We start from the raw sequence: 17,648 nt of genomic DNA on the forward strand, positions 1-17,648 counted from the left end.
CGGTGTTTAGCGTCCCGGACATCCGAGTTGTCGAGGGGTTTCGGCCTGGCTTTGTCGGGCGCTTGACAGGGCCCGAGACGGTTGAGAAGAACACGCGGGGATTTGATCTGTAGGTCCCTGGAGATAACAGCTTTCAGCGCCTAACAAAGCCCGGATTTAACCATTGTTCAATCTTGTTGGGCCGAAGTTCGCTCATTGGGGGTCCATCATCGATTGGCTTTATTCGTCGGTCGTTAGAAGTCGGCCGTTGTCGCTGCTCGCTCGATAAATATTTGACTCATTAATGTCTCGGCTGTTCCTTTATCCTCCAAGTCTCATCACAAGCACTCAATCGTCTTTTCGCTGCAGCCTAGAAGTGTTGACGTACCCCCTCAGCCGCTGGTTGGAGTACCTTCACACTCTGGCATTCGACAAGTATTAGTATTCGAGGTGAATGGTCAACTGATGCTCATGCTACGCCCGCAGCACTTGCAACACTTCTTCACGCACATGCAACTCCGCTAGACTTCCTAGGTCGCATGGAAGATGTTCAATGGAACACTGGCTGACACGGCAAAGTTAGGCATGTCGACCACTTCGGCAAGTTTGAGGTCAACTGCCACACTCGCCAGCATATATGCTTCAGTCCGAGTCAGGTCTTTCGTTCCTGTCAGGTAGTTGATGATGCCGCGGACAGCTTTGCGTGTGGCCTCGTGCAAGTCTGAGTCAATGCCCAGAGCAGCATAGCATCCGCGATCTTCAAAGCCAGGTATGATTGCTGAAGGCGGAGAGAAATAGTGAGGCGATGTAACCCAGTCATGGTTCTTGCGCACCGTGAAACGAAGAGTCGCGCGCATTGGAGTTTCGATGGCTGATCCGCAGATCTCGCCGTCACCCTGCGCCGAATGACCGTCACCGCAGCTGAACAGCGCCCCTGGTGTCTGAACAGGTAAGTAAAGCTTCGAGCCGACTGTGAGGTGGCGGCAATCGATGTTTCCGCCAGTGTCGAGAGGAGGAATGGTCGAAAATTCACCGTCCGCACCGGGGGCCACTCCCATTTCGCCCAGGAATGGTCGCGTAGGAATGCGAATCCCTTCCTTGAACAGCGCATAGGGTCTGTCCTCGAACTTGGACAACTCCCATATTTTGAGCTCCGCGTCCGGGAACTCATCGGAAAGCAGACCGAATTTGGGTACAATGGCAGTCCAACCCCAGTCTGCGGTTTCCAAGTCTAAGACTTCGATCTCCAACGCATCGCCGGGCTCGGCTCCATTGACATAGATAGGGCCAAATACTGGATCTGCTAATTCGACCTTGAAGTTGTAGACATCGGCAGACGTTGAGTTTTGGGTAATTTGGCCACCACTTCCATCGATAGTGTCGAAGCTCACGGTCGCCCCAGAGTCGACAGTCAATGCAGGTGGGACTGTCTTAGACCACTTGAGGTGGTTTTGTGTTCGGTTGATGTGAAAAGATGATCCCATGGTGGTAGCAGTGCTGTGGTTGAATAGTTGTTGACCAGGCTGAGGACTGCTATATATAAGAATTTGTTGTAGTATGTCTGAAAGATTCTATCTCCGGTGACGTCTACCAAGGATTCGAGAACCATAAGAGGACAGGATGCAGAGTCAGATACAGAGGAAGAAATAAGAGCAGGAGACGGGATTTCAAGGCACCCTGAAGAACAGTCATCTGGAGGTCATCCATTTGTTTCTGTATGGGGATCGGCCCGTGGTGGCTGGCCGAATTGGGCAGGTGATAGAGCAACGGGCGAGTTAGTTAAGAACTACGCACGGACTACGCCTGGTATAGGCAGGAGCTTAGGCATGGGAGATAACATCCGGCCACTTGCAGCGCCTAAACCATGGCTTCTAAGCGGTCCAATCACTGCAAAGTAAATTCTTCGGCCTGGAGTCTCGCACCAAAGCATTTTGTTTTCCGTACTTGTTGTACGGAATACTGTGTACTCATACACTCGCCAGGACCTTCACACACCTCCTTAGGTTCTACAATAACTACCTTTGTTTCACAGGTGCCGCACATTGGGAACCCAATTTCTCTTCCTTCCTTCCAGCCAGCCAGCCACTACGCTACGTCTGACTGGGCTTGTGTCGGATACGACTCTGTTACAGCCAGCTTGATCACAGGCGCGAGATTCGTCATCAGGAGTAAGACACGTTGGCGTTTTGACACGATCACGTCCGCATCGCTGTGCCTCTCCACCGTCTTGAAATGTGGACATTCCTCTTAGTACCTCTCGACGGTAGCTTGGGTGACGATGGTCCAATTTTGATAACAGATCTTGCGTATCACGAACCTCTTACCAAAACCTCCACCGTACTGCAGGAGCAAACGCCAACATGGCCCCCGTAACGTTTGAGTTATTACTCATATGCATGAGGTTTGCATTGTGCAACGGCTGGTTCCGAATGTACACTTTTGATGATTCCATTGTAAGTTGCTAATTGAACAGATTCGTTTCTTGAAGCCGGCGGCAGTACCGGCGGAATATGTTTTGACTAAGCCTCACGACCTCACGGCCGACGGACGGACGAAGTGACCATATGCCAGGATTCGCCGTGATCGAAGGGTTAAGAGCTCACTTGAAGGCAATGTAAGGCTTGTGGAATCGGCACAAGAGCATTCCATATGTAAGGTTCGGTTCGACCGACAGCAGCATAGAATTTCAATGATCGCAGCGTTATCCTCATCTCCATCGGTCACATACCACTTTTGCAGACGGCCCATCATGGAAAACTTTGGGGCAAATTTGATTCGAGCTACAGACTCGAACAACAGCGAAGACTTTGTCTCTCCAGATGTTGTCGTTGCTGTTGTAGACTGCAATGGGGTCAGATGGACCAAGAGCTCCGGGGATGTAGACGTTGACTCGGTTATGTTCTTCGCTTCGCAAGGAAAATTATTCACGGTCGTTGCAGCAATGCAGGCTGTTGAAAGAGGTCTGATAGGCCTCGACGACGACGTTGCGGAACACCTACCCGAGCTGGCTGCGTTGCCTGTGCTCGACTCCCAAGACGAAAATGGAGAGTGGAAGACAAGCCTGAGAAAGGCTAAAATCAGTCTGCGGTAGAGCACATAATGTCATTTGTAGTATGTGTGGGAAGCTAACAACCTGAAGGCATCTTCTAACGCACACGAGCGGCGCAGGCTATGATATGCCGTCGCCAGAACTCCGAGAATGGAAGGCACAGACGGGCCTGAAGTCTTCGATGCTTGATGGAGATTTTGTATGCTCACTCCATCGAAGCTGTCACCTTGCGAAGGGGTCTATTCCATGAACGAGGCTAACTGCCACAAACAGAAAATCTTCGAAAGTCTACCTCTTCTTTTCGAGCCTGGGACAGGATGGGCATACGGAGGAGGGGTAGACTGGGCTGGCGAACTGGTAGGATGGAGTTTTATTGGGACTTTGAAGTTTTCGGATAATACTATTCAGAGGCGCTGATCATTCGGATGATAGGTCGCAAGGCTCAATCACACCAAGCTTGAGTCCTATTTGCAGATGAATGTCTGCCAACCACTTGGACTCACCTCGACCACATTTCACCCGGAGAATCTGCGAGACTGGCCGCAACGTCGTCACCAGTGCTATCTACGAATGGGCTCTAGCTCGAGCGTCGAGAAAATTCCTATCGAGGCGAACACCAATCCAACACGAGATTGCGGCGGCCATGGCATCTTCTCGACTCCGACCGATTTCATGAAGCTTTTGGTTGCACTCTTGAACGATGGAGGTGCCATACTGAGCAAGCAGTCGGTAGAAGAAATACTCAGACCCCAAGGCGTACCTGGACAATTCGCCGAGACAATCTTGGGCGACCTGAAACCGCTCTTTGCACCTTCATTGCTAGCTGGTAGCCGTATGGATCATGGTCTGGGCGGAATGGTCAATCTCGCCGATATCCCGCAGGTGCGGAAAGCCGGAACAATCCAGTGGTCGGGAGCCCCAAATATGATATGGGTGAGTCAATTCTAATCTTGTCACGATGCTTCCACTGATGCACCAGCAGTGGCTGGATCGGACCTCTGGCATTGCAGCCGCCAGCTTCATGCAACTATTTCCCCCGGGTGATGCGAGGGCTGGAATGTTCAACATCGAATTCGAATCGGCAGTTTATCGCGAATTGAATCAGGTACAAATTGAGTCACTGGAGGATTGGTCTTATTAAAAGGCTCAGTGGCTAGCTAGGCGGTGCACGAAATCCCACGAATGCAAGATATCTGAAATTTACCCAAATGAAAGACATGATCAAGCACTCTGTTCTTCAAGTCATAGGTTCGCCAAATATTGATGCTCAAAACGAAAACAGCGCCTTGTTCTTTCGGCCAAGGGGATAGATCACAAGCGCGCTGATCAAAAGACCCACTGAAAGGCCAATGGCGACTTGAATCATCTGCGCTCCCACACTAAAAGATTGATATTGATTGTCGGCGTAAATCTGTTGCGCATTCACAGTCTCGTTGCTGAAAAGGGGCACCGTGATGCCCGAGATCAAGCCACCCTGAGCAGCTATGCCGCCAGGAACGAGGACCATGATCCCGGCGACGATGGAGGCGAACGCGAAGCCGTGCCGCGATCTCGAATACAAATGGCCCAAGACGCCCAAGGTGAAGGACGAGGCGGTGTCTGCTATCTGCGCCGTGGCCCGCTGGCTCACGAAATAATCCACCGTGTATGCCGCGGAGCCAAAAAGGACCTGCAGGGGGATTTGAGCGGGCCGGCTTCGGATCAACATCGCCTGCACCACGAGGTAGGTCGGGACGAGGACCATCTTCCAGTGAGGGTCGACCTCTCTGGGACACACCGCGGAGACGGGAGCGCTCGGGTATATGACCGCCCACAGTTGAGAGCCCACATTGATACCGTAACCCAGGAAGAGGGAGTATATGACGGCGTAGAACAACCTCGTCGAGCCGGCAGTGACGGACTTGGACTGCAACTCCAGAGCGCCACAGAGGACGATGTAGCCTGGCAGCAAAGTGGCGATGGAGCTCTCTGCGATCGCCGCGAAGCAGAAATACCTCTGGTCGGATCCACCGATGGACGCGACCGCTCGAGCACCAAAGGACGTGATGACGGCGGCGGTCACCTCGAGGACGTTGGTGTACAGAGGGTTTCGAGACGTCACGACGATCTGGAGGAGCCCGACGATGCATCCTAGAACGAACGACGCAGACATGTCGGTCCAGTAACCCTTGAAGGCCCAGACGCAGACCAGGGCACTGGCAACTCCGTACAGGGGCACCAGGAACCATGGCTTGTAGAAGGGAGGTGCGTCGATCAGCTCGACCAGGCTCCTCTCGGCCTCCTCGAGCGCGACGTCCCCGTGAATGACGTCCTTGTACGTGCAAAAGGCGCGGCCGAGGGACCCTACGTCCAGACCCTGTGCCTTGACGAGGGTGGTGTATGAGTACCGAGTCGTGGGGTCGGAAGGGTGAGGGGCGTTGATGAAGCATATCTCGGTGCACCCGACGATGTAGTTCACGCGTCCGTCTAGGTCGAGGACTTGGAAGAGGTGCAGCACGTAGTCCTCGATCCGGTGCGAGGGCGCTCCGTACAACATGAAGCAGTAGGTTAGGAGGAGAACGACGGACCGTCGAACCGCCAGGTCGCTCTTGATTTGCGTGTATTTGGCTTCTTTGCTGGTGTCATCTTTGGAATGGCCGATTCTATCTTTCAGTTTGTGAAGAGCACGCGACACGTCTGTCGAGTCGACGCTGGGGTCACGTCGTCGCGGCCATGATGGGGATGATCCTGCTGCTGCTCCAACAGGCGCTTCAGAACCGCTTTCCGACCCAGATCGCGAATGCGGCGTCGTTGAGACATCGTGTCCGAAGGCCAGCGTGGACAGTTGAAGAGACGATCCGATCAGGTTGGATATTTTATTGTGTCTCTGCAGCCTTCGCAGGGCGTCGAGGTCGATCCCGGTGTCACCTATCGAGTTGGTCCGTTCGAGACTTTTGTCGGGAGCGCCAAAGTCACTCTTGAGGTCGTGCCAGTAGTCGCTCAGGTACTTTCGGAGACCGCGTCGGTGGTTCTGCTGTCGCCGAGGGTGCGTTTGGACATTTGCCATCATCGAAGACGACGATGATGGAGGCTTCTCGGGGCCCTCCTCGACGTCGGGATTTGTATGGACCGGTTCCTCGTCGCAGCGGTGCGTCAATCGCGGCTGATGAATGCGTCTTGATTCTCGGTCGCCCCCCCGAGGTGCTCCGTATCGTAAAGTCGAGGCGAGAGTGTCGGCGCCTTGAGAAGATGCTTCAAAGATTCGATTGCCAGGTTGGGTTTGCGATCCGACACCGTCACTCGCCTCCACGGGATCGGGTTGATTGAATTGGTATGGGGCTTGAGCGAGGGAACTGATTGCAAGACGGCGAATGTGGTCGTGGCCGTTGTTGCGTGGATTCTGCATCGTGGTGTCCGTGTGTTCAATGCCACCTTCTCTCTCCCTCCTCTGATTGTGTGAACGTGTTGCTGAGTCCGAGACACAGATACTCGTACGACGAGTACAGACAAAAGAGATGCTGAAGGGATTGTGAGAAGCCTACCGAGTTTGTTAACATTGTTGATGCGAGCGCGAATGGAATGCTCTGACGTGATCACGGGTTGATGGAGCTGGAATGTAAGAGTTATGGACCGAAGAAGGCATCTTGTCAAGCACCAAACAAAACAGTTCACGCATTTTCTGTGACTCTGATTGAGAAGAAAGATACACTAGATTGGCTGTTCTGTCCAAACCCCATGCTAGAATGTCTGTCTACTCTGGACATCCTCATCCTCGTGACCGTCGAATATGATCCAATGCCTTTTTAAAGTACGGCATGAACTCCTCCGGGTTCTCACTAAATGGAAAATGTCCCAGACCCTTCATCTCCTCAAAGACGGCGCCTCTGATCTTGGCCGCCGTTTTTTGGCTTGTCTCCGGGGAGCAACTATAGTCATATTCACCCGTCAGCATGTACACTGGACACGCGGTTGTATCGATGAGGGCCATTCGGTCCCGGCCGTCCCACCCCTCGAAATAAAACATGAGATCACCGGGGAAGATGCGGGAGGCCTGTGCCGAGTACAGCCACCAGTTCAGCCGCTTGTAGATCTCAGGCGAGGTCGGGGCCATCATCCCACACACGCGCTCCGGGTTGAGGACGGACTCGTCCCCGGAGAGCCCGTATATCGACTGAGCCTGCTGCCGGGGCAGGTAGTCGCAGGCCTCACAAGGTATCACGCCGCTGACGTTCAACTCGGCCGCTCGCAGCGCGACCGCGAGACAGACTTGGCCTCCCATGCTGGCCCCGGACACTATCACGTCGCGCAGGCCGAGCTTGGAGATGATGCCCTTGATGGCCGAGATGTAGAATTCTTCAGAGTTGGCATAAGAAAGTGGATGTTGCTGCGAGCCGGGGAATGATCGCCCGTGACCCGGTAGATCAAACGCGACCATGCGGTATCGTCTTTGAAGGTACCCGTTCATCATCATGGAGTGAAACTGGCGCGAGTCCGCACCGGCAGTGTGGAGGAAGAGGATGGGCTGGTCACCTTGCCCCGAAGTCTCGTAGAAGATCTTGCATTTGCCCACACCCGGTAGACTGAGCCAGGTGTAATGTCCGACTATCGAATCATCGTCACATTCGTCGTCAGAAACGTAGTCCTGTGCCGCGTCCTTTTGTCCGCGTTGGCCAGTTACAGCCTCGCGGGTTTTGTCCAAGATGATACGCCAAACGAGAGCGTGGGTCGTGAATTCAGCCAGGTCGCCTCCAACTTCGACATGCGACTCTGTGCCCAGCAGGCGAAGCATCCCCCAGTATGACTGAAAGGGTCGTGTGGGAGTTTTGGAGAAGAATTCATTCCAGTGTTGAGACCGCGCGGACAGGTTGAACTCTGGTATGTATGTCGAGGTCCGTAGCAACTCGACTTCCGCGAGCCCCTTGTGAATGTAGAAAATGAGGCCCTCCTCGGGATTATCCCACGATTGCACGTCAAAGCACACATCGACACCGGCGAATGCGGCTCTGCATGCGGCATCCTCATTGATGGCTGCTTCGATGGAGGGAAGTTGACTGTCGTCCAAAGTGGACAAGATGTTCCTGGCTCTCTCCATCTTGTCAGATTATGGCTCGAGAGATGCGGGTTCAATCTTTGATCCGAACTCGTGGTCAACAAGTATATCGTCAGTCTTCACAGCATATGATCTTCATTTCCAATAAGCAGAGACCTTCTCCGCACTCTTCTACTCGCAATGCTACGGAGTAACCCTGGCATTGTGTTGGAGAGAATGGATGAAATGCCGGACCCCGCTTGAGGTGATGCCTCGGATATGTGAGAAGATGCCGTGTATGATCGTTGCTGACTGGCGCATCACTTGTGACTGCGTATCTGTTGGGAGAGCAAAGCGCCAGCTCAACATACCAACACCCTGGAGGTGGAAATTCAGATCTCTTAACAGCAAGCCGCAATGCTGAAAACGATTAACCGTGGCTGCAAATTGACTTATGGCCAAAGGCAACGAAAGCCACTCCGTATTCAAGGTGAGGGAGTCGTGAAGAGCCGCGCTAGACAATACAAAGTGATGGATTGACATGCCTTGATCGGGCGATGGGGGAGATAACATCTTTACGATAGCGTAGGTAGTACTCCGTGCAAAGGGTCTCCTCTGCGACGTATCCCTCATGTCGAAGACGAGAATTACAGGGCGTGCCATATATGGTGCCAGCAAGGCATTCTCTTGTCTCGGCTGCTGGCTCCTTTCACAAACACACGGATATTAAAGCAACCCAGTGCATTTCGAGCACGAATGATCCAGTCAGCCAGTCAAAGCCCAGCAGTACGAAGTAGGGTTAGACGAGGCTGTTACCACCAAGAAGGTGGAGAATGGTCTGGCTTCAAGGGTCAAGGCAGATTCATTGCTACCTCTGGACGATTTCTTGTGGAGTATTTGTACGCGGTCCATAGTGTGTACATACAATACAAACGGTACTCTGTGCCGAAGCCACGTCTCAAAGCACCATGTTCCGTGAGCAGTATTCTGGTCCTGGAAGGAGAGGGAGATGCCACGGGGACAACTGATTGGTCTGCCCATGGATTTCCAGACGTGTGCCTTCTTCCACAAGATCGAAGTTGTTGCGGAGTACGAGCTCGTGAAGGTGAGATTGATGGAGAGAAAATTCAAGGTCCAACTTCGTCTCATTCGACAGCTTGTTGAAAGGTGTCGGGCTGCTCATTTCCGACTCTCAGACGCCCATGCAGGAACCACCAGCTTAAACGGCCACTAAAAGCGGCCTACACGTTGCTAACGAAGGCCAAGCATCGTTAGAGGCCCAGGCGCCAATTAAAAGCTTTCGACCCCTGGAACTAGTGCCTGTGCTGGAGCTAATAAAGCCGCCCTAGGCGTCTTTGGGTGCCATCAGAGAGACATCAGAGACATCACACTCCCCGTCGCAGTCTCTTTCTCTCATCAATCTCCATCTCCATCTGCTATTGCTGCCGCTGTCCATTTTTCGCGTCGTCCATCTCCTCTCAACTACTCGTCGGTGCTCTCGCTGCTTCAGACTTCTTTCTTTCCCTTGTCCTGGCATCCTCCTCTTCGAACTCCCTTTGTTGTTCTTGTCGGCTTTACAATAATGTCGTGTGTCCCTCGTTACACCCGTCCCGCCTGTTAAACACCCTGCCAACGCCCTATCGAATCCTTGTCCAACACCCATCGAGCCGCCTAACACCTCGTGTTTGATTATTTGCTTTAAGCTTGAAGGAACAGAACCCGTCGCGGCACAGAGAACCATTGTGGATTGCTCGCGGCACAAACGCTTTTCTCTCTTGAATTCTTACGTCCAATATACACATTCCCGGGCATCAGTTTTCCATCTCACGCTTTGCGATAATGCTATAACAGCTTGAACTCGAGGTGAGTCGAAACTCACAAAGGTGTCTCCGACAAAATGTCTCACAGGCCCACTAACACCGCATCCCATTTGTCACAGGTCTCTTCTCCATCTCCTCTCCCTCGTGCTGAGCTTCGCGCCAGCAGCCATTCGTTACCACCAGTCGCTCATTTTACACACCATTTCGTGTCCCGCTTTGTATACCTACCCTTGTGAGCCGCTCGTTCGATAGAAGTACAACCACTGCGATTGGAGACCCTATTCCCCGAAACAGGAGGAACATACTCGAGATTCATCTAAGGACATCTCCGACAAAGTACCAGCAAAACATTTGCGCGAACCCCAACTAATATCAAACCAAATATATGAAACTTATCACTTATTCGACATAATGGAAAGACCGGCGAAGCGAATGAGAATATCTAATCCCGAAGTACGGAATCCCCGAGATACAGGTTCGAGGATGACCGAAGGCTTGTTCACATCAGAACTTGGCATCCGAAGCGACGACTCTGACGGGACCGTTCATCCGACTCGAACAATCAGCTTGTCGGATTTTCAGAGACGAAATATATATGGCGAATACCAACGTGTGCCACGACAAGTTCTGCCTCGAGGCAACCAAGGCATTTACCTCCGGCCCCGAGCGCCCGATGCAACCGTCACCGCGAGCGTGGTTGAGATCAACGTCAATGACGGTACTTCTGTGTCCAAGGTCACGGAGGTGACAGCTGCTCCATCTGGAACCGTTGTCTCTATATCAGACATGGGCTCAGCGACTGTTTCTGTTACCGTGCCTGGAAATTCGGGGACAGGCAGTAGCCACACGGCATCTGAACAATCTACATTGACCACAGATAGTGCTTCTCTGACCTCTTCTTCTTCCTCAACAACTCCGGCGGCTGGTGGTGCTACCACCACCTCCACAGGGTCTAGCACGACAGGGTCCATCATTTCTGACGCTGCGACCAATGGCACCTCAACCTCTTCAGACACAACCACGCAACACACAGTTACTGTTACCGCCACGTCTACCTACGAAATCTCCATCATTAATGGAACCTTTATAACGCCAGATATAACTGCATTCGTGATAGCCACAGACTACAGCCAAACAGGACCCATCACCGATATTGACACAGCGACCACCTCGGCCACTTTCGTCTTTGGAGATCTCACCAGCACCCCATCGCCAACCTATTCCTCTGATACCTTCAATTCAGGTGCAGCTTCGACGGGATATCTGCCGGGGGGCATCGTACAGACAGGCTCACCTACGGAAACCGCCGGTTCTGCAGCCAGCTCAAGTCCTTCCTCGAAATCCGAATCTGGAAGTGGTAGCCCCGGGTTATCGCCCGCGCAACAACAAGTTGTCGGCGGTGTGGTCGGTGGTATTGCTGGCATCGCGTTGGCTTTGGCAATCTTGCTTGTCGTCCTTCGTTGGTATCGTCGTCGACTCAAGTCGCGTGGCCAGCTACCCGAACAGATTGCTGCTAGACAGCTTGGAGGGAATTCGGGCCACGATTATCCCATGTCTCAACGGTCTTCGAACACGCCTTTCGCTGCTGCCGTAGCTCACAACCTGAGAAGACTTCGGCCTCACAGCATCCAGACCAATGCCACTACAGCGACTGGCGCCACAGACTTTAGTGCGAAGGATTCCGAACGCGGTTTTCAAAGGATCGCTGGTCGAAAGATCGCACCCGTGTTGAGCAGCGGAGGTGACCCGTATGGTGGAAACTACGGTGCGTTTGAAAAGGAGACCGAAGCTGGTGCATCAGACCCGCTGTACAATACAGACAGTCGCCTTGCTGGCGCTTCTTTCTACCGTGATCATGATGGTTTCTACGGAGGCAAAGGCAATCACTCACCCACTTTCCCACCATCGCCAACAACTGCTGCTACGGGTGGAAGAGCAGGGGATTTACATCTTGGGGGCAGTGGCCTAGGTTCAATGGCGAGAGATTTTGCCGGTACTATTGGCAGTGGCAGTGGCAGTCAGGTGTCTCTCAATACACCAAGCCGACCTGAAGGCATCGCAGTGATGCGGCCCAGTCCGGCTCGAACTCCCGTCACATTGAGTCCTGCTGCGAGCTCGATTAGGTTGCCCATCCAGCAAGCGCCCACCTTGGACGAAGATGCTCCTCCAGTACCGACCGGACTTTTGGTACCTGGCCAGATGCAGAGAGATGGGGTAGGTCGAAGTCTGGCCAGTCAAGATGGTAGTCATGTTAGCAGAAGCAGTGGAAGAAGTGGCACGAGGTTTGTGGAGAATATGTGAGGCTTTGTACAGAGGTGCTTGGTGTCGTCTAGTACCAGCTCTATTTTTCTGTTATTTTCAATGCGTTCTTGAGCGTGGTGTGTGGCGTTTTTTGTATACATCAGCATTGGGGACCAGCTGATGGGTTGTCACTTTGCGTCAAGTTTGATTGAACGTGGAACTGTATGTTGTGCAGTGTTTGATATGATACCCGTCATTTATCCAATGTGATGTAGAGAAGTCTCAATTTATATTTGTGCATTTGACATTGCAGCTAGGCCGTGTTTACATGTTTGCTTTCTCTTCTTTTGGCATATGTTTCTTCGTCCCTAAATAATCTAAAGTCATGATCCTCAGACGAGGCCATCTATTTAGTATCTGTTGCTACTCTGAGCTGTGCTCCTCGGCGTCTAGTACTCGTACGGACTGTTCTCCTCTGCCTCGTACACGTACAGGGTCGAGTTACGCTGGTCAGGTAAAAAGTACAGACGCATCTTGCCGTCCACCAGGGCCACGTCGAAGGGGTTCTGGGTGATGGGAGTTCCCAGGTCGCTCATCATGGTCAGGGGAACTTCCGAGTACGGCACCATGGTTTCCGTGTCCACAATGGCCACGGCCCCGACGGTGACGTTGTTCGAGTACGTCGCCACGCCCGAGCACATCATCGTGGGACGGCTGGCGTACACCGAGGAATAACCTAGGAATTTGCAGTCCTTTTGTAAAGTGGTCATTCTGGTCAGTGTGATGGGATGGAGAGTGGACTCAAAACCGTCTCTTGGTTTTTTTTACATCGTCCTTGCTTTAAGTGGGTAAAAAGGAAAACCAGGTGCTTACCTGATAATCTACAAAGTAACTCGGATTTCTAGCAACAGACTTTGGCTGGCTGAATTCCGGGTACGGACAGGCCGGAGGACCATTCAAATCCCAGACTGAAGCGTTGCGGGCTCCCCAGTTCAAGGTGCTGAGCTTTTGGGCTTGGGTGTCGTGCACGATCCCGCCGAGGTGGTCTGCGTAATGAAAGACTGGCTGATCCGCAAGGGTCTCAGGGTCGACGGAGACGATGGTCGCGGTGGTGTTGGGCCGGTACTGGGCTATGGTTGCCCAGACTTTTTGCCCGTCGTACTCGATCCCCCCGATGTGGTACTCGAGGGCGTCCGGTTTGGTGAGTGTGGCGTCGGCGATGAGTTTGCCCTGGCCGTCGTAGACGGTCAAGTGGGCGTAGCCAGACCCCGGGGTACGGTCGGTGCCGTTGATGACGACATTCTTGCCGTACGAGACCGTCTTGTTGGTCCATTGCCCGCCGCCGAGGATGTAACGTTCTTCGCCGATGTTGACCATCCCCTCGGGTTCGCCGGTGTCTCCTTCAAACTTGACCTTCTTGACGAGATTCCACACCGTCGTCCGACCCAGTCGGTTGAATTGTTCGATGATGGCTTCAAAGTGGCTGGCGGCCCCAGGCGCGGGAAGTGGTGTCGGGAAAAAAGCGACGTTGGGTTGGTGGACTGTGATGTTCGTAGTGGTGGTGGGGGCGGCGAGTCCGGTCGTGAACAGGAGACTGCTCGCCGACAAGACACCAGCAATACTGGAGTGAGTGGTAGATAGTCTCATTTTTGTTATGGATTGCTAGTTGCTTTTGTGGTACTGAGTTTTATGAGTAGAGTTGAACTACAACCTACAAATGCTTATGACGGTCAGCGTTTAAGTATATTTTTCCTCACCTACATAGGTAGTCTCTCTCGCTCATGCGCTAGGAATTCTCTCTCTTGTGGCATTAAATGAATCCATCCCACTCGCTTGGATCGATCTGGTGTAGACATTACAGTCGGTTGTCTGATGTAGTAACACTACTGTGGAACTAAGGCCTGAATATGGCCGTCACGTGCGCCAAGTGCCGCCGCCATTGGCTGGATTCTTTCCGACATTTCCATCCTCTTCGTCTTCCTCTTCTTCTTCTTCCACCATCTCGATGAATGATGACAGAATCACTCGCTCTTCATCGTTTAATCGTTCTTGGCTGAACGACAACATACAAAAATCCCACGTGGTGCCCTTTCGTGTCTGACTCCATCGGTCTCAAATGGCTAGCTCCTGGCTACGGACACGGCCTAGTACCCTGACTATCCTCGTGCTTGTCCCGAGAAACTGGTTCGTATGCTTTGATTACGGAGACCTTTCGGATTTTTGCCGTTTCATGCGGCAGAGTCCCGGTCTTTCTAGGTATTGGACACAAACGAATGTTTACAACTCAAGGGTTGATTAGCCAAAATTGGTTCCCTTTTTCGACCATAGGCAGTCGACGTTGATCCATAAATGGATTTATGCACCTTCTCAAGACCTAATTCGAGGTCAGAATGGGGCATATATCACTGGGAACGACATCTCACTGTATTCTGAGGCGCGTATCAGCGAAGAGAGATGATCAACACATCTCTCAGTGGGTAAAAGGGCCACTATTTACCAGGGCCTTTAACTCTCTCCGTCCACCAAGAACGAGTGATTACGATGGATGCAGTAATGGTTATTGAGAGGGAGACAGTAAGTTGAAGCAGCGGCAACTGACATGATCCCCAGCCCAGCCACAAGCATCACGACCCCAGGTTAGAACCGGCGAACCTCTCGCCAGACAAGATTGATTACTACCAATACTATCTCTTTTCTCATGGCTTCACCCGAGCACTGGTATCGAAGGTGCTTCTCATGTGCACAGTTATATGGATCAACAAAGACCAAATTGCTCCCGGGGACCTTCGGCCATACAGCAAAATGTCCCTGTCGACATTGGGGCTTTCCATCCTTGGACTGGCCAGCAAGGCTATCTAATGGCATTTACGGAGACAATGTTACACTCACAGATCACCTACCATATCACCTGAGAATGTTGTGGTCTAGACTAACTTCATCAAGTCTGCGAAGAGCATGATCACTGCCTGACTTGTCTCATCGACACACAGCGATCCTAAATTCCCAAAATTCCCGTTGTGTCCTCACCCTAACTCGCTTGCTGGTAGTTTTGTGGTCCCCTAGGATGTCCTGGTATTTCACCCTTGGACGGTCGATCGCCTCGATGAAGTCCACTCAATCTTTATGCTAGCGCCACAGAAATCCGTAAGGGGTAATGACTTAACGCCGAATTCGTCCACCCATCCGTCTCAGACCATCGACCTGGAAACTTATCACCATGATTGTCTTGTTTTCACGCCAGACGAGGCAGCTTTTGAGCTTTGACACTAGTACACCTGCATATGCATGTGCCTCATAGCGCCGGACTTAAGTAGACATTCAGCCTTTCGCTGGATGCAGAGGTTGTGCACTCACCCTGAAGCATCAGTCCCTCGCACAACGCCACAGTGCTTGGGACGCGACAACAGGAGTAGGAAATTACAAAGATGTCGCTGTTCAGCTTATATAAAAAACTGTTCTCCCTTGGTTCGACTTCAGTTAACTAGCAGCTTCAGTTTGATTCTTGTCTACGGCTGGATCAAGTTGTTGTATTCTCAACTAAAGTCATTTGGACTTTGTAACTTCAGACACGGAAATCCACTCCAACCAGGTTCGTGTCACTTGCATAGCCTTCGACGTACAAGTGCTCATCCAAGTTTTCACACAGGAGAAATGGCTTTCATCTCCCCGCCAGATCATATAACAGAGATTGAAGCGTCCGGCCGTGAGCCAGAGATGCATACATCTCTGGATTTAGATCCTCAGACATTCGAAGATGAGCTTTCGGGAAACGAAAAACGGACAGACACAGAGATAGACCCTGCTGTGGACGAAGAAGGCATTAGGAGGAAGAGTGACCCCACGGCTACAGACAACAACGATGATAACAGCGTTGTTGACTGGGAGCCTGGAGATGCAGAAAAGCCTGTCAATTGGACAACGAAGAAAAAGTGGTCAAACATTGCTGTGGTATCCACAATCACCTTTCTTACACCTTTGGCATCTTCCATGATCGCGCCTGCCACTCCTCTCATCATGGAAGATTTTCAATCAACAAACTCGACCGTCGCCAGCTTCATTGTGTCAATCTATGTTCTTGGGTATGCCCTAGGGCCTCTTTTTCTGGCTCCCTTATCAGAAGTCTATGGACGACTCCCTATCTATCATGGCTGCAACTTCATGTTTGTGATCTGGACAGTGGCATGCGCACTCGCTCCGGGGATCTCTTCTATGCTCGTTTTTCGGCTTCTAGCCGGCATTGCAGGAAGCTGCCCGCTTACGATTGGCGGCGGGTCGATCGGCGACCTCATGGTGCAGGAACAAAGAGGTGCGGCCATGGCTGTATTTGCTATGGGACCTTTGATGGGGCCAGTCATTGGGCCGATAGCTGGAGGATACCTGGGACAGGCCGCTGGTTGGAAATGGGTCTTTTGGACCATTGCAGCTGCAGTTCGTATACCCTCTTTCTTTTAGCCGAGGATTCACTGATTGTCGTCTAGGGCGGTGCTGTTCTGATAATCTCGGCCTTAATCCTAAGGGAGACTTACGAACCTGTTCTTCTTGCCCGGCGCGCGAACCGCCTGCAGAGGATCACTGGCAATACTGCGTTACGTTCAAAACTAGATGAGGGTTTACAAATGCGCCAATATTTTCTTCGAGCCATCGTCCGCCCAACAGGAATGCTCCTATTCTCGCCGATCGTCCTTACTTTGTCGATCTACATGGCTATGGTTTATGGCTATCAATACCTCTTGTTCACGACTTTCACGCAAATCTTCGAAGACAACTATCATTTCAGTCACGGGTCAGTTGGGTTGTCATTTTTAGGAGTTGGAGTTGGGGCTATGATTGGTTTGTTTGCATTTGGAGCTCTTTCGGATCGCGTCGTCCAAAGATTATCGATTGCAAGTCAAGGAGAGATGAAGCCTGAGTACAGGTTGCCTCCACTGATACCAGGATCGCTTCTTATACCTATCGGCTTGATTTGGTATGGCTGGAGTGCTGATAAGCATATCCATTGGATCATGCCAATTATCGGAACAGCTTTCGTCGGCATGGGCCTCCTTGCGACTTTTATGCCTATCCAAACCTATCTTGTCGATGCCTTTCAAATGCACGCAGCATCTGCCCTTGCAGCAAATACCGTGCTGAGAAGTCTTTTGGGAGCCTTTCTGCCTCTAGCTGGGCCTCAAATGTATGACTCACTTGGGCTCGGATGGGGCAATACGTTGCTGGCGTTCCTGGCATTGGCCATGTCACCTGTTAGTTGGATCTTTTTCAAGTATGGCGAGCGACTCCGGAAGAGATACGATGTGCAGTTTTGAAGCCACTCCAATGCGTCAGCGAGCTGGTTCGAGAGTCCCCATGCTTTGGACGGCGAACCAGACTCCAGGGTATCATAATCTCAGACCAAATGTGTTGTGTGAAACGTTGGAAATGGTATGTGAGTTTCACTTCTTTGTGGTAATACAAGCGTTTCGACAGACAGGTGTATCATAGAGTTCAAGATCGAAAATTCATCTTGCTGTTCCGAGAACTGGGTCTACCAGGAATCTGCGTGAAATGACAACCT

The 17,648-nt window shown here is 51.9% G+C and overlaps 5 protein-coding genes across 5 annotated transcripts; 3 read left to right on the plus strand and 2 right to left on the minus strand.

Annotated features, from left to right (window-relative positions):
- The first annotated feature begins 318 nt into the window (after positions 1–318).
- On the plus strand, positions 319–4,276 carry PV06_04035 (uncharacterized protein). Its single transcript, XM_016404874.1, has 5 exons — positions 319–3,066; positions 3,119–3,227; positions 3,302–3,385; positions 3,461–3,961; positions 4,011–4,276. Exons 1-5 carry the CDS (start codon positions 2,669–2,671, stop codon positions 4,167–4,169), a joined length of 1,251 nt encoding a protein of 416 aa, XP_016265879.1. The 5' UTR covers positions 319–2,668; the 3' UTR covers positions 4,170–4,276.
- Positions 510–1,463, minus strand: PV06_04036 (uncharacterized protein; the record flags this gene model as incomplete). Its single annotated transcript, XM_016404875.1, has 1 exon — positions 510–1,463. One exon carries the CDS (start codon positions 1,461–1,463, stop codon positions 510–512), a length of 954 nt encoding a protein of 317 aa, XP_016265880.1.
- Positions 4,277–9,469: 5,193 nt separating the features above from the next.
- On the plus strand, positions 9,470–12,415 carry PV06_04037 (uncharacterized protein). The gene is made up of 2 exons (XM_016404876.1): positions 9,470–9,899; positions 9,976–12,415. Exon 2 carries the CDS (start codon positions 10,268–10,270, stop codon positions 12,155–12,157), a length of 1,890 nt encoding a protein of 629 aa, XP_016265881.1. The 5' UTR covers positions 9,470–9,899; positions 9,976–10,267; the 3' UTR covers positions 12,158–12,415.
- Positions 12,416–12,546: 131 nt separating this feature from the next.
- On the minus strand, positions 12,547–13,744 carry PV06_04038 (uncharacterized protein; the record flags this gene model as incomplete). The annotated part of the gene is made up of 2 exons (XM_016404877.1): positions 12,547–12,849; positions 12,971–13,744. 2 exons carry the CDS (start codon positions 13,742–13,744, stop codon positions 12,547–12,549), a joined length of 1,077 nt encoding a protein of 358 aa, XP_016265882.1.
- Positions 13,745–15,387: 1,643 nt separating this feature from the next.
- Positions 15,388–17,400, plus strand: PV06_04039 (uncharacterized protein; the record flags this gene model as incomplete). The annotated part of the gene is made up of 3 exons (XM_016404878.1): positions 15,388–15,686; positions 15,744–16,525; positions 16,576–17,400. Exons 1-3 carry the CDS (start codon positions 15,431–15,433, stop codon positions 17,398–17,400), a joined length of 1,863 nt encoding a protein of 620 aa, XP_016265883.1. The 5' UTR covers positions 15,388–15,430.
- Positions 17,401–17,648: the final 248 nt, after the last annotated feature.

The sequence above is a fragment of the Exophiala oligosperma genome, assembly GCF_000835515.1.
Source record: "Exophiala oligosperma strain CBS 72588 unplaced genomic scaffold supercont1.3, whole genome shotgun sequence".
NCBI lineage: Eukaryota > Fungi > Ascomycota > Eurotiomycetes > Chaetothyriales > Herpotrichiellaceae > Exophiala > Exophiala oligosperma.